The sequence below is a fragment of the Lithobates pipiens genome, unplaced genomic scaffold (genome assembly GCF_037356315.1).
Source record: "Lithobates pipiens isolate NorthernLeopardFrog02 unplaced genomic scaffold, aLitPip1_a1.2 Scaffold_13, whole genome shotgun sequence".
NCBI classification, from domain to species: Eukaryota; Metazoa; Chordata; class Amphibia; order Anura; family Ranidae; genus Lithobates; species Lithobates pipiens.
In genome coordinates this window covers 288,842,934-288,857,213 of record NW_027507718.1, presented here as the reverse complement: position 1 = coordinate 288,857,213, position 14,280 = coordinate 288,842,934, and the positions used below count along the sequence as shown (strand labels likewise).

General features: G+C 45.4%; 1 protein-coding gene across 3 annotated transcripts in view; it reads left to right on the top strand.

Moving 5' to 3' along the window:
• Positions 1–14,280, top strand: part of ZGRF1 (zinc finger GRF-type containing 1) — a 213,515-nt gene that overhangs the window by 174,681 nt on the left and 24,554 nt on the right. For all 3 annotated transcript variants that reach the window (XM_077476750.1, XM_077476747.1, XM_077476748.1), the window contains 3 exons: positions 156–303; positions 1,013–1,140; positions 5,241–5,364. In XM_077476750.1, coding sequence (XP_077332876.1) covers positions 156–303; positions 1,013–1,140; positions 5,241–5,364 — 400 coding nt within the window. The remainder of the gene's footprint in view (positions 1–155; positions 304–1,012; positions 1,141–5,240; positions 5,365–14,280) is intronic.

Genomic DNA, 14,280 nt, shown 5'->3' with positions numbered 1-14,280 from the left:
TCAGATTTAATTGTATTGTGTTATCACTAAAGTCTGTGCTAGAGTCCAATAAACATGTGTAGACACTAAGGCCCTTATGAAACAAGCTGTCTACATCCAGCTTGATTTTAAAGCACCATTTTGTAGAAATATCACCTTTATGTTATCTGATTCAGCTTGCATGCAGGATCAGAAAATGAAAATGAGCAACTAAAGGAACTTCTTGCTCTCCTTAAGGAAGATTTGACTCCTGTAGAAAAGGTGTATGTGAGAAAGAGTATTGAACAGCATAAACTGGGCACTAATAAGACTCTGTTGGGAAAGGTATGTGTACATGTTCATTACTGACCCTGTTTTAATATTGCAATTTAATTGTTTAATGTTATAATACACGATCTCATGTAAATTTTTTACCTTAAGGCCGGGTTCACACCGCTGCGATGCGGGAACGCCGCGAATCCGTGGCGTTTTCCCGCATCGCATGACTCCCGCCGGCAGTTCACACTGCCCTATGCGGACGGCTGGGAGTATCAATGATATGTTAATGACACCCCCAGATCCGTCCGCATATCGCAGTGCGATCTGCCGACTCGCACAGGAATCGGATCGCATGGTGTGAACCCCCATGCGATCCGATTCTGTTGCGGACCAAAAAAAGGGTCCCGTGCGAGTTTGCTGCGGGAGCGATGCGAATTCAGCCATACTATCTGTATGGCTGAACTCGCATCGCTACGGAGATCGGATGTGATTTGCGGTGCGAATCACATCCGGATCTCCCCCCGCAGCAGTGTGAACCCAGGTTCTGCATATGTGGAATGTCTTTCACTAAAGTCACATTTGCTTGCATGCTCACACAAGGTTTACAAATCTGAAAGAAAGGACGACACCGATAGCTTGCCATTTTCCTGAGGATCACAGTGCCCTATGGTTCAAGGAATGGCAGTGTTTTTAAGAAAACTAATTATAGTCATTTTACAGTCACAATAGAAGTGCATTTATCTAATGTTTCTGATTGTCCTGTTTTTAATCCAAGGTTCGTGTTGTTGGTGCAACATGTGCAGCTTGTCCCTTTGCTTGTTTGAGCAACCTTAAATTCCCAATTGTAGTTCTTGATGAATGCAGTCAGATGACAGAGCCAGCATCATTGCTTCCAATTGCCAGGTAACACCAATATTTTTTTACCTATGGTTGTCACTCAGTGTAGATATGTGTCTTTGCAACAGAAGTCTTACTGCCATATGAAGTGTTCTTATGCTATAGCCTAATACACACTATTAGTTTTTTTATTCAACCCAGCGGGGCTGAACGAATCTCCCCTGCTGTGCTATTGTGTTCTGACAGGAGGGTGGCCCCCCACCCCCTTGAACAGTCCAGTCAGCGTTCTCAACCATTGGCTGAGGGCGATGTTTGGGAGCTGATTGTCAGACTTTTTTCGGTCATGCCCTATCAAAAGAAGCCAGCCGAATGGCTTCTGTACAGCCGGGTGCATTACACACGGCCGAATGTTTGCTAGTTTGTATTAAACCTGCCGATGCTGCCAGACATTCCGCCTGTGTGTACTAGGCTTCAGATAGACCGTGTTTAACAAGAGCATATTGTGATTCGTCCCAATAAAAAATGGCATTCAGCAAGATATTGCATAGACGCATTAGACAAGTCAGTTTAGAGCACACGAGCGTCAATTCACAAAGCAAACACACCAGAGTAATGGCCTGTTCACACTTGACTACATTTCTAACGCTTGAGAAATGCTCCTATAGCATTAGTATGGACATTAGACTTAAGTTAATGAGCTTTTCTATGGGCATTAGACTGATGCTTTACCAGCATTAATGAGGAGTTATGCAGTTTTGAAGCGTTTGATGAGCGTTAAGGTGCGTTAAAGCCGCTCCACAGACGCCTATTTTTAAATGGGGCATTCGAGGAAATTATCTAATTTTAACACCCCGCCACCGCACCACAAACGCCTGCCAGAGCATTTGCAAAGTGTTACCATAGACTTGAATGGAAGGCGTTAAAAGGCTTCAAACGCCTCCTGACTCGACACAAGGCTTTAATTTTGAAGCAACGATAACGCTTCATGTTTTGATAATGTGAATAGCTCTATGTGCTGTCCATTGTATCATTTGCATAGGTGTTTGAGGGGCTTTTTAACACCCCTCAAATGTCTACTTTTAATGCCAGTGTGAACTTATCCTAAGGATATAAAAAAAAAAAAGCAAAAGTGGCAGTTATTTTAGTTTAGTTTAGTCCATTGAGATTTTAAATATAGACACATGGCTAAAAATAAGATTCTTAGCCTTTTGTTAAAACTAGTGAATTGAGCCTATAGACTTCTTTTGCATTATACAGGGTGCAGGCATATACATTAAACAGAGCTGCAGTTTTGAGTGATCTCTAAGACCCCTTTCACACTGGAGCGCTTTGCCTGCAAAGCGCACTAAAAGAGCCGCTCCTGTGTCTCCAATTTGAAAGCCCTCGGGCTTTCACACTGGAGCTGTGCGCTGGCAGGATGCAAAAAAAAAGTCCTGCTAGCAGCATCTTTGGAGTGTTGTGTATACCACTCCTCCACCGCTTCTGCCCATTGAAATCAATGGGCAACGCGGCTATACCGCCGACAAAGCGCTGTTGCAGCAGCGCTTTGCGGGTGGTTTTAACCCCTTCTCAGCCACAAGCGGGGGTAAAAGCGCCCTGCTAGCGGCCGAGTAGCTCCGCAAAATTGACGGTAAAGCACCGCTAAAAATAGTAGTGCTTTACCGCCGACGCACCCACCGCCCCAGCGTGAAGGGGGCCTGAGACCCCTTTCACACTGAGGTGCTTTTCAGGCGCTTTCACGCTTAAAAAAAGCTCATGAAAAACGATTTCAATTAAAATAATGAATGCTTTCACACTGGGTCAGTGCACTGGCAGGAGGGGAAAAAACATCCCTCTCCATTGAAATTAATGGAAAGTTCTTCAAAAGTGCTCAGTGTTTTACTGGCAGTTTAGGAGCGCCTCAGTGTGAAAGGGGCCATAGGGACAGATAATTGCTGCTGGATGCAAGCTATTCACATCTTTGTGGATTAAGCTTTATGAGACCAGTTACAATATACTATGTTGGATAAGAACAACCACCGCCACCAGGCAGATAAGCTGGCCATACATGGCTCTGTTTTTTTGATTAAGCCAGCAGGCTGAACAAAAATCACTGAATCGATTTCCTCATCCACACATTCAAGGTTGATGGGGGATTCCTTCCCACTGCGCTATTGTATTCTGATTGCAGGGGTAATCCTCTGCTGTCAGAGTACATAGATCAGTGCTGCAGCCACTGATCAAGCAGCTTTTATCGACAGGGTGGTTAACCACTTCCCATCCACCATATTGCTGAATGACGTGCGCAAAGTGGAGGTCATATGATGTCCAGCAGGATAAGCCTTGCTTGCATGCTTGCGGGGGGCGTGCAGCGTTTGTTGTGGTGTTTCAGTCTGACACACCGCATTACCCATCTCGGTAAAGAGCCTCTGATGTAGGCTCTTTACCATGTGATCAGCTGTGTCCAATCACAGCTGATCACAGCATAAACAGGAAGAGCCATTTATAGCATTTTCCTCTACTCGCACTGACAGACAAGAGTAGAGGAGAGCCGATCGGCTACTTTCCTGACAGGGGGGTGGGTCTGCGCTGATTATCAGTGCAGCCCCACCAGGGATGCCCACCCATGACTACCAGGGTTGCCTTCCAGTGCCTCCACATCAGTGCTGTCTATCAGTGCCCATCAGTGCTGCATATTAGTGCCACCTAATGAGTTCTCCATTATCAGTGCCCGTCAGTGAATAAAAAAACTTACTTATTTACAATGTTTTATAACAGAAACAAAGAAAAACATTTTCTTTTTCAAAATTGTCTTCTTTTATGTGTTTATCAAAAAATAAAAATCCCAGTGGCAATCAAATACCACCAAAAGAAAGCCCTATTTGTGTAAACAAAATCATAATAAATGGGTACAGTGTTGCATGACCACGCAATTGTCATTTAAAATGCGACAGGGATGAAAGCTGAAGATTGGCGTGGGGGGGAGTTCCCAGAATTGAAGACCATCAGTAGATTGTTTAACTGCAATGGCCACATATGGATAGAAATTTTGCTGGTGTCTGCTAAACCAGCTGAATTTCGATTCATCTGTGGCCACTTTGAGAGTTTGAGTTGTAGAATATTGCAGTAATCAATCGTGTGTTGGTTTTTACAGTGTTGTGCGGTCTAAATATTTATTTTACAAGAATTTTATTGAAAAATTGAGTACAACAAGAATATGCAAGTAAATGCTGGTTACAGTGGACATAAAATGAAAGGAAAATCCCGACAGCGGGATGTTACATGGGTAGTACAGTATACAACAGTGCAAATACTTAAAAAATTTGAAGAGAAGGTAGACACAATCAGTTGTGGTATTTCCTAAAAATGCTCATACTTTGTACCAAAATATATTGTTTTTTATGTGCGTATATAGGGTAAGTAATAAAGAGTGCAACATAGGAGAATACATGTTGTCTTATATCCACCTCATAAAATAAAACTTGTGGATAAAAGAGAAAAAAAAGTGTAAAAAAAATATAATCAAGTCTGTCGGTTTTGTTTGTTCCAAATCGCTATAACCATCAGTAATGGGTTGGCTCCTTTACAACCAAGGTGTTAAGGAGGAGTATACAAAAAGACAGAAAAGAAGAGAGTAAGTAGCAAAGAATAGAAAAAGAACATAGGAGGTAGGAAAGAGAGGAAGGGGGGGGGGAGTCCATCCCATGAGGGGGGGTGCATACCGAACCTTTAGATTGATAAAAGCTGACTATGAAATCTGGGTGGCTGACTATAAGATATTCAGGGTCTCCAGATTCTGAGGAATTTACTATGCGTGTCAGAAGCCAGGGACGATAGTTTCTCGTTGATCATTATGTCATTCATGCAGTTTTTAACTGCCTCGCGGTATAAATACTTCATAACATATAAAGTATTGCTTCTCAGGTTTGTCAGTTTGCACACAGAGAATGTGAAAATGGTTAATCCTTTTATTTATTTTTTTAAGTATATTAGAAGATTCCAAATATGTTTCACTGTAGTAAAAGCTGTTTATCTGTAGTAGTTCCTGACAACTAGTGGTTTTGTGTTTTCTTTTCTATGATAAGTAGTAATTAGTTGGTTTACAATAGACTTTTTTGCAAATTTTTGTGTAAGCATGCACTTTATATCAGATAACTCAGCGATTGTCTGCTATTTGACATTTGCAGATTTCAGTGTGAGAAGCTGATACTGGTTGGAGACCCAAAGCAGCTTTCTCCCACTATCCAGGGCTCTGAAGCAGCACATGAAGGTGGATTAGAACAAACTCTGTTTGATCGGCTCTGCTTAATGGTATAAATGATTAGCGCAATGATGACTTTTGAAGTGACAGTACTGTTTACCATGTGGATCACATATACATTAGTATGTTTGCTCTGCCCTTTTCCCTATGGTGCACCTGTGTCTAGACTATATTCTTAACAGGCAGTAAAAGAGTGTTAAGTCAACAGGCCATTATAACCTCTGTAGCTGCTTTTAATATGAAGGCATTGCCTGCAGCCTGTGAAAGTCTATGGCGAGCCGAATTATTTAATGAGTAGTAGTCATTTGTCAAATCCTTTGCTTTCCGTGACAAATGTCTAGAATGCTGAAGACTTGTATTTTTGGGAAATTTTCCCTAAACACATAGGGCCCGCAATGTGAGTACCACTTGGTACAGTGTTCAGCCCTCTCAAGCTGCAGCCTACCATAGACTTTGACAGGCTGCAGCCAGCAGGGCTGGACAGTGCACCTGTCCCTCCTGAGTGCACTAGATGCCAGCAGGGACGCACATCAGATGGACAGCCCTGTGGGCCTAACAGCTTAGGAACACCTGCTGTGTATTTGCATTAGAAGGCTGGCAAGCTGCCATGGTTCTCCTCTTTATAGGGAAGGAGCCAATATTCCAATACCTATGTTGTTCATGAGGACTTGTTTTAAAGTGCTAGTACTGCTTATTTAGAATATGCAAATACTTTATAGTACATGATCCAGGCACAGATTGACTTTTTAAAACTAATATTTTTAACATTGATTATGCATCATCATTTGTCAGTGCTTTCATTGAAATACATGCAGGTGAACTGTTGTACCCAGCAAAGGAATTTGCTGTTCAGCTGTTTTAGTGATCCAGTTATAACTGACAAACAGCACAACCAGATAGTGGATCTTTTTTCAGACTACACTGCAACAAAACACAGCTTTCCAACATTCACCCCAGATTGTAATTAAATAATGAGCGAGCAGGAGCCCAATAATTAAGGCAAATATATGTATTTGAGGTTGTTAGACCAGTTCTAGGGACAGACTGTCATATCCACATCCCTAAGAAGTAAATTGGAAGAAAAATTGAGAAAACACCACTCTCCCAAGGTGATGAGACTAACGTATATGTCACTGAGGTAAGCACATACACAATAGATAGCAAAATATAAATGTATTACAAAATATATAATAGTATAATAGTATAAAATTTGACAGTAGCATTAGGTCATATGAAACATTGGGCAAAAATGATACTTCATCCATATAAAAGTTTGAAAGATGCTTGTGTTTGGAGTAAGCCGATGCATTTCGCAGAGTCATAACTGATTCTTCTGGGCAGCTCTACATGCATCTAAATTGTCAGTCAAATTACAAAGACATCACAAAAGTAACAGTATCATTTACAATAAATGTATTAAATAAAGTTCATCATATATATGCAGTGTAATAACATTGAATTAAATGCTCACCAAATTATATGATATTGATTATATGCTGCCTGCAGCAACACAAAGAAAGGACGAACCATCATCCGATAATTGATCAATGATGTCGGAGTCATTGATCTGGTCTGGTGGGCATCGGATCACATCCAGGGCAATGCGGCCATTAACCAATGATTATCTACAATACCAAACACATATACTCATGCAAAATTCTTTACATCATCATATATACAGAAGTATCAAGACAAACTGCACCTAAATGTATGTACAATCATGCACTAATGGGTGACAAAAAAAGAAGGGGAAACGAATGCCTCACCACATAACCAAGCCAGACAAGGGCCAAACCACTCTCAATGATGCTGGAGGACCACAAAAAATCAACAGCAATACATACAATAAAATAAAATGTATTTCTCTTATATTCACCGACTGACACAGCTCCTCTCTTAGTGATTGAATTGTTATGCCCACCACTAGGAGAATACTAGGCATTAGTTGTTATATAACACTCAGAACTCTTTAGTTCCCCCCAGGGGGCTGTCCCTTGGGCAACAACCCTCCAGCCTGCCATGCAGTCATCAGTTTTATTTTGCCTAGTGAAGGAGAGGGACCTAGGAACCCTGCGGGTCCATCGGTCTGTGCTTTTTTCTGCAGAAGCGTGACTTTTTGCGCAAGATGATTGATCCTGTGATCTTCTATCAACAGCCGGCTGGGTGACAGGCTGGATACTCTTATCCTTGTAGTCTCCCCAGTCTGGCCATCGAGCATGTGCAGGTTGCAACTACGCGCTAGGCAGGCCAAGACGAAAACTCAGCTCCAGAGGTGGGCGGTGAGCTTTTGTGCTCCGGGCATGCATATGACCGGGCTACTGATGTCTGCGTCACAGTATGCTGGGCCAGCAGCCACCCTGTACTGATCAGTGAGTGGGTCTGTGATGGAATGTCTCCCAGCTCTATAGGACTGGTAAGTACAGCTCTCCCTGCCTCGGCGGGGCTGAGCAGATGGGCGTTCCCTGGGAGGTCGATTCAGGGGTCCCTCACCTCCCTCTGTTCTCTCCCTGTCCCCCTCTTCCTCCCCCCACTTCCATCTGGGGATGCTGCTGAGCAGTGTGTGTGAGTCTATGCTGGGGCTCTCCGGGGGGTTGCGCTGGCTAGCTGTGTCCTGTCCTGTTCTTCATGCCCCTGGAAGGTGTCTGTGAGGCCCTGCTGGTGTCCTGCGCAGCGCTGTGCTCACCGCCATTGTTTTCTCCCTGTACCTCATGGAGCTGCTATCGGTAGCCATTTTAGGTGTGGGCAAGGGTAGCATGCTCTCCTGGGCTTCAGCGGCCATTTTCCTGGTGATTGTTCCTATACAGGACACCGGCGGCCATTTTCCTGAAGCCTGATTAAGTTTTTTTTAGTGTTCTCTAGTGGCAGCATGTGCACCTGTGCTCTCAGTCTTTTTCCCTGTGTTTTATGTCCTTGTGCTAGACGCTGGGCGACCATTTTCTTGAAGCCTGAGCACACTTCAGAGCGGTTTTAGCACCATTTGCAGCTGCTTCCACCGACACAGCACTGTTTCCTCTGCACCTGGGAGCCAACAGGGACTACAGGCACTACTTGCTGGATAGCGCAGAACTCCTCAGGGTGGTGAGTCCGGCGGGAAAGAGCCCCTCAGCCAGCGGCAGTAAGGAAAGTGGGACTATCACTGTCCTAAGTCCCCTTTGGGTGGCAGACAGGGTAGGGTCAACATGGATTCAGAAACAGGTGTTTCTTCCCCCAAAATCCAGGCAATTGCAACCGGGTCGCCTGCGAACTGCACAGTGCCCATGGACACCCTGACGGTGGTCCTCGATTCGTTCGTTGCCACGATGGAGGTGGCACATGGGAAAAAGGGTGCAAAAAAGCGGCCCCTGCCCCCCCCCTCCTCTGGCTGGGGAGAGCTCTGACACAGACTCCGGTCTTGCTGAGGCTGGTGACTTGCTCTGTCTTGTCAGATGAAGCTGACCAGGAACGTTTGGACAGTGAGGATGAGTCCCCGTCCGGGTCCGTGTGCGACAAAGTGCTTGTTGGAGCACTTATCACAGCTGTGCGTGATACCCTGAAGATTCAGGAGCCAGCAGATCCCTCTGCTGATGTAGCGGTCCCTTTTGGGTCCCGCAAGCCAGCACGTTCACCTAAGGTGTTCCCGTATCTGACTTATTTTGACAAGTTCATTTACAAGGAATAGGGTCGCCCGCAACAGACCTTTTCGGTCCGTTGAGTGGGCAAAACTGTTGCACCATGAATTGGGAGAGCAACAGGCTTCTCCTGTCTGCGTGGAACTAGCAGACCAACTAGTGCAAGGGCTTAAGCACGTTTGTGACGTGACCCTGAATACTCTTCCTCTGTTGTCCAGGGCTTCAGTGTCAGCAGTGGTGCTGAGGTGCCTGATTTGGTTAAAATGCTGGTCTGCTGACCAGGCATCCAAAAAAGCCCTGACGGATCTTCCCTTCCTTGGCGACCGGCTCTTTGAAGCCTCTTTGGATGACATTATTGAAAATGGTAAGAGTACCCTACTCCCACATGCCAGGAAGGCTAAGGAGCCACGGCGTAGGCAAGGGCCCTCTTTTTCCGCTCACAGGCGGCTTTTTTGTCCACCCGGAGCTTCGACTAAACGTCCCGAGCCCGTCAGGACAACCATGGAAGGACAAAAACATCCCTGGAACCTCAAGCCTGCGAACAAAAAGTGCTACCGCATGAAGGTTTGCCCCCACCCATGTCTCGGGTGGGGGGTCGCTTTCGGGAGGGGTCCTCTCGGCTATCCGACCAATGGGTCTGCGATCTGATTTCCAATTGTAAGATAGAGTTTCTCTCTTGGCCGCCAAACAGATTCTTCCCCTCCAGCATACCCGTATCCCAGACTCGCCGGAAGGCCCACTTGGGGGGCAGTAAGGGACCTGCTGAGTCGCGGCGTGGTTGTACCGGTTCCGGAATCGGAAAGCTTCCAGGGATTCTACTCAAATCTGTTTGTAGTTCCCAAGAAGGAAGGGGTACGTCCAATCTTGGACCTGAAAGCCCTCAATCACTTTATGAAAGTGCAGAGGTTCAGAATGGAATCAGTTCGCTCAGTAGTCACTGCACTCCATCAAGGGGACTCCCTGGCGTTCTTAGACATCCAGGATGCGTACCTGCACATACCCATATGCCTCCGGCATCAAAAGTTTCTGCGATTTGCAGTCGGGGAAGCCCTCAACCAGTTTGTAGCTCTTCCTTTTGGTCTGGCATCAGCCCCCCTGAGTCTTTACCAAGGTATTGGCTCCAGTTTTAGCGTTGCTGCGGCAACGTGGGATCGTGATCGTGGGATACCTAGACGATCTCCTCCTGAGGGCATCTTCTGCCTCAGAATTAGAGGAGGATGTGGCGATCACGATGCAGACCCTGCAAAAATTTGGGTGGCTGTTGAACCTAAAGAAGTCAGTGATTGTACCGACCCAGCGTCTGGAGTACTTGGGCTTGCTGCTGGACTCCAGGGAAGCAAGAGTTTTTCTCCCTTCAAACTGCAGTCTCTAAGATCCACGGTAAAACTGCTTATGAACCGCAAGTGGTCATCGCTCTGCTTCTGCATGTGAGTCCTGGGACTCATGGTAGCCTCCTTCGAGGCAGTACCATATGCCCAGTTCAACACCAGAGTCCTGCAGAAGGAGATTTTGACAAAGTGGGACAAATCTCAGTTGTCCCTGGATCGACAGATCCAAGTGAGCCAGTCAGTCAGAGATTCCCTGAACTGGTGGCTGAGGTCCTCTGAAGTGGACAGTGATCACAACGGATGCCAGCCTATCCGGCTGGGGTGAAGTGCTGGGGGTTCAGTTGGCTCAGGGGCTCTGGTCGGCGGAAGAATCCAAGTTACCGATCAATCTGCTTGAGCTAAGATCGATCAGGCTGTGCCTCTCCACATGGTCGATGAGACTTCAGGGGCGTCCAATCAGGATCAAGTTAGACAACGCCACGGCTGTGGCATACGTCAGTCACTAAGGTGGAACAAGAAGCTCAGCCACTGCACGGGAGGTCGCTCACATACTTCAGTGGGCAGAGCGACACCCTGTTGGCCATTTACATCCCGGGAGTGGAGAACTGGCAGGCGAACTATCTGAGTCGCCAGATGCTGGACCCAGAAGGATGGGCATTGCATCCGGAGGTATTCAGGCTACTGTGCCTGAGGTGGGGCACACCAGACGTGGATCTTCTGGCCTCCTGTCTCAATCGGAAGGTGCCGAGGTTCGTGTCCAGGACAAGAGATCCGTGGACAGACGCGCCAGACACACTGGTGGCTCCGTGGGATCAGTACTAGCTGATCTACGCCTTTCCTCCACTGAAACTGTTACCACGTCTGCTTTGCAGAGTTGAAGTCTAGGAGATCCCAGTAATACTGATTGCCCCATATTGGCCTCAGCGTCCTTGGTACGCAGACCTAGTGTGCCTGGTGGCAGACGCCCCATGGCAACTGCCATTATGAGAGGACCTTCTGTCTCGAGGTCCAATTCTCCATCCTGCTTTACCATCGCTGGCTTTAACGGCATGGCTATTGAGAGCCAGGTGTTGAGGAACGGGGGTCTGTCGGACTGTGTGATCCCAACTATGTTGAGGGCGCGGAAATCTTCTTCTCAGAAGATATATCATCGTACCTGGAAGCCTTACATCTCCATGTGTGAGGAGAAAGGATGGCATCTGCGCTCCTTTTCTATATCCAGGATCCTGCTGTTTCTTCAGCAAGGAATAGACCAGAAATTGGTGTTAAGCACCATTAAGTGGCAAATATCAGCCCTGGCTGTTTTTTTTTCAGTGACCCCTGGCGTCTCACTCATTAGTGAGTACCTTTGTTCAGGGGGTGCGACATGTAGTCCCTCCGATGCGTCCACCGTTTCCCCCGTGGGATTTGAACCTGGTGTTATCGGCGCTTCAAAAACCACCGTTTGAAAATATCAGGGAGATTCCCCTGTTGACTCCTTCCCAGAAAGTGGTCTTTCTAGTGGCCATCACATCGGCCAGGAGGGTTTTGGAACTGGCGGCTTTGTCCTGCAAGTTGCCTTATCTGGTTATAGGATAAGGTGGTGTTGCGTCTGCAACCGTCTTTTTTCTACCGAAAGTGGTCTCGGCTTTTCATATCAATGAGGACATCGTATTACCATCTCTGTGTCCTAAGCCGAAGCATCCTAAGGAAGTGGCCCTTCACGCTCTGGACGTGGTTCGGGCTCTAAAGGTGTATTTGTCTGCCACTGCTCCCTTTCCGAAGTCAGACTCACTGTTTGTTTCGGTGGCTGGTCCCAAGAAAGGCATGGCGGTCTCGTCGGCCACCATTTCCAGGTGGATCAGACAGATTGTAGTACAAGCCTACGCCTTGAGGGGGCAGGTCCCCCCCTTTCTGGTCACGGCCTACTCCACAAGGGCAGTCGGAACGTCTTGGGCCTTCCGACACCCAACGTCTGTTGCTCAGGTGTGTAAAGCGGCGACCTGGTCGTCTGTCCACATGTTTACCAGGTTCTACAAGGTATAGTTACAATTGAATATGCAATATATTTTCTTTTTTTCTGTTTTTTCTATAAAAACGCAGTACCGTTAAGTTAATGCACTGTTGCATTACATTCCGCAGTTTTGGGGCGGTTGTGGATAGTCACTCCTGTTGAGGGTACCCTGGTTTTGTGGTGGATCTCTCCATGCACTGTTGTTTTTTGTGGGTAAAGTTTCACTAGTTCCCACTTGCCATGGTGGATGAAGTTTCCATGCTGTTTTCCCACCTCTTGTTTGGCACTGCTTGGGGACGTCCCAATGGCTAAGAGAGGAGCTGTGTCGGTCGGTGAATATAAGAGAAAATAGGATTTTTTATACTCAACGTAAAATCCTTTTCTCTGTAATTCACCAACCGACACAGCACCCGTCCCTCCTTTTTCTCTTTATGGTATACTGCTTGCTGAGATACTGATGACTGAATGGCAGGCTGGAGGGTTGTTGCCCAAGGGACTGCCCCCTGGGCGGAACTAAAGAGTTCTGAGTGTTATATAACAACTAATGCCTAGTATTCTCCTAGTGGTGGGCATAACAACCCAATGGCTAAGAGGAGCTGTGTCGGTCGGTGAATTACAGAGAAAAGGATTTTACGGTGAGTACAAAAAATCCTATTATCTCTCGAAGAAAAAAAAACATTTTTTTTTATTGTATGTATTGCTGTTAATTTTTTGCGGCCCTCCGGCACTGTGTTGCAGTGATTTTCCCTCAATTTCAGTTCTGGTGACATTTTTTTACTGAGGCAGTTAGAGAGGGGAATCCCCACAGTAGAAACACAATAAAAACCTGATAAGGGTTTTAACCCTTCCATAAAAGTGAAAAATAAAAATGTTTTGACTTTAAATATACTATGTAAACTAAAATAAATAGAATTACCCTTTTTCCTCTTTGACCAGCATTAATTTAAAACAAGTGATATTGTAGATTTAAAGATATAGTTAATCTCACAATACAAGGGATGAACCACACAATAGTTTTATACTGTGGTTTATCCCTTGTGTCTTGATGATTACGATACAAAGTGTGATAGATTTTTTTAAATAATAAAATGAAGGTGCTTAAACATTTTCACCATGTATTTTTTTCAAAAACTCTCAATGAAAAAAGAAACAAATCCAAATTTTTTTTTCATACAACAGTATAGTTCGAAGGTTTTAAAAAAGTCTGCCTCTTCTACAAATGTAATATAGGTCGGAGACAGGGGTGCACATCAACAGTTGCAACCTCTGCTTAAAGCTTTCAGAAATGTGATTTATCATGTGTTTATACATTATTTGTTCCACCAAAGCTGGAAAACTTCACTTAACCAGTTCCCGACCGGCGCACGCCGATGTACGTCGGCAGAATGGCACAGGCAGGCATATTGGCGTACAGGTACGTCCATTGCGTACAGTCCAGTCGCAGGTCCCGCGGACTCGATCGCCGCGGGGATACCTGCGATCGTCTCACAGGGCGGCTATAACGGCATCTCCCCGCTCTGCCTAGCAACAAGTGATGCTGATCTCTGCTCCATGTGATTGGAGCAGAGATCAGTGTTGACTAACACAAAGCCCAGCCCCCCACAGTTAGTAACACTTAACCCCTACACTGCCACCCCCTGGTTAACCCCTTCACTGCCAGTGTCATTTACACAGGAATCAATGCATTTGTATCGCATTGATTGCTGTATAAATGACAATGGTCACAATAAAAATCGCTCATCGCCACCATTACTAGTAAAAAAAAAATAATAAAAATGCCATAAAACTATCCCCTATTTTGTAAATGCTATAACTTGTGCGCAAACCAATCAATACACGCTTATTGCGATTTTTTTTTTTTTTTTTTTTTACCAAAAATATGTAGAAGAATAGGTATCAGCCAAAACTGAGGGAAAAAAATGTTTTTTATATATATTTTTGGTGGATATTTATTCTAACAAAAAGTAAAAAATTATGCGTTTTTTTCAAAATTGTCACTCTATTTTTGTTTATAGCATAAAAAATAAAAACCACAGG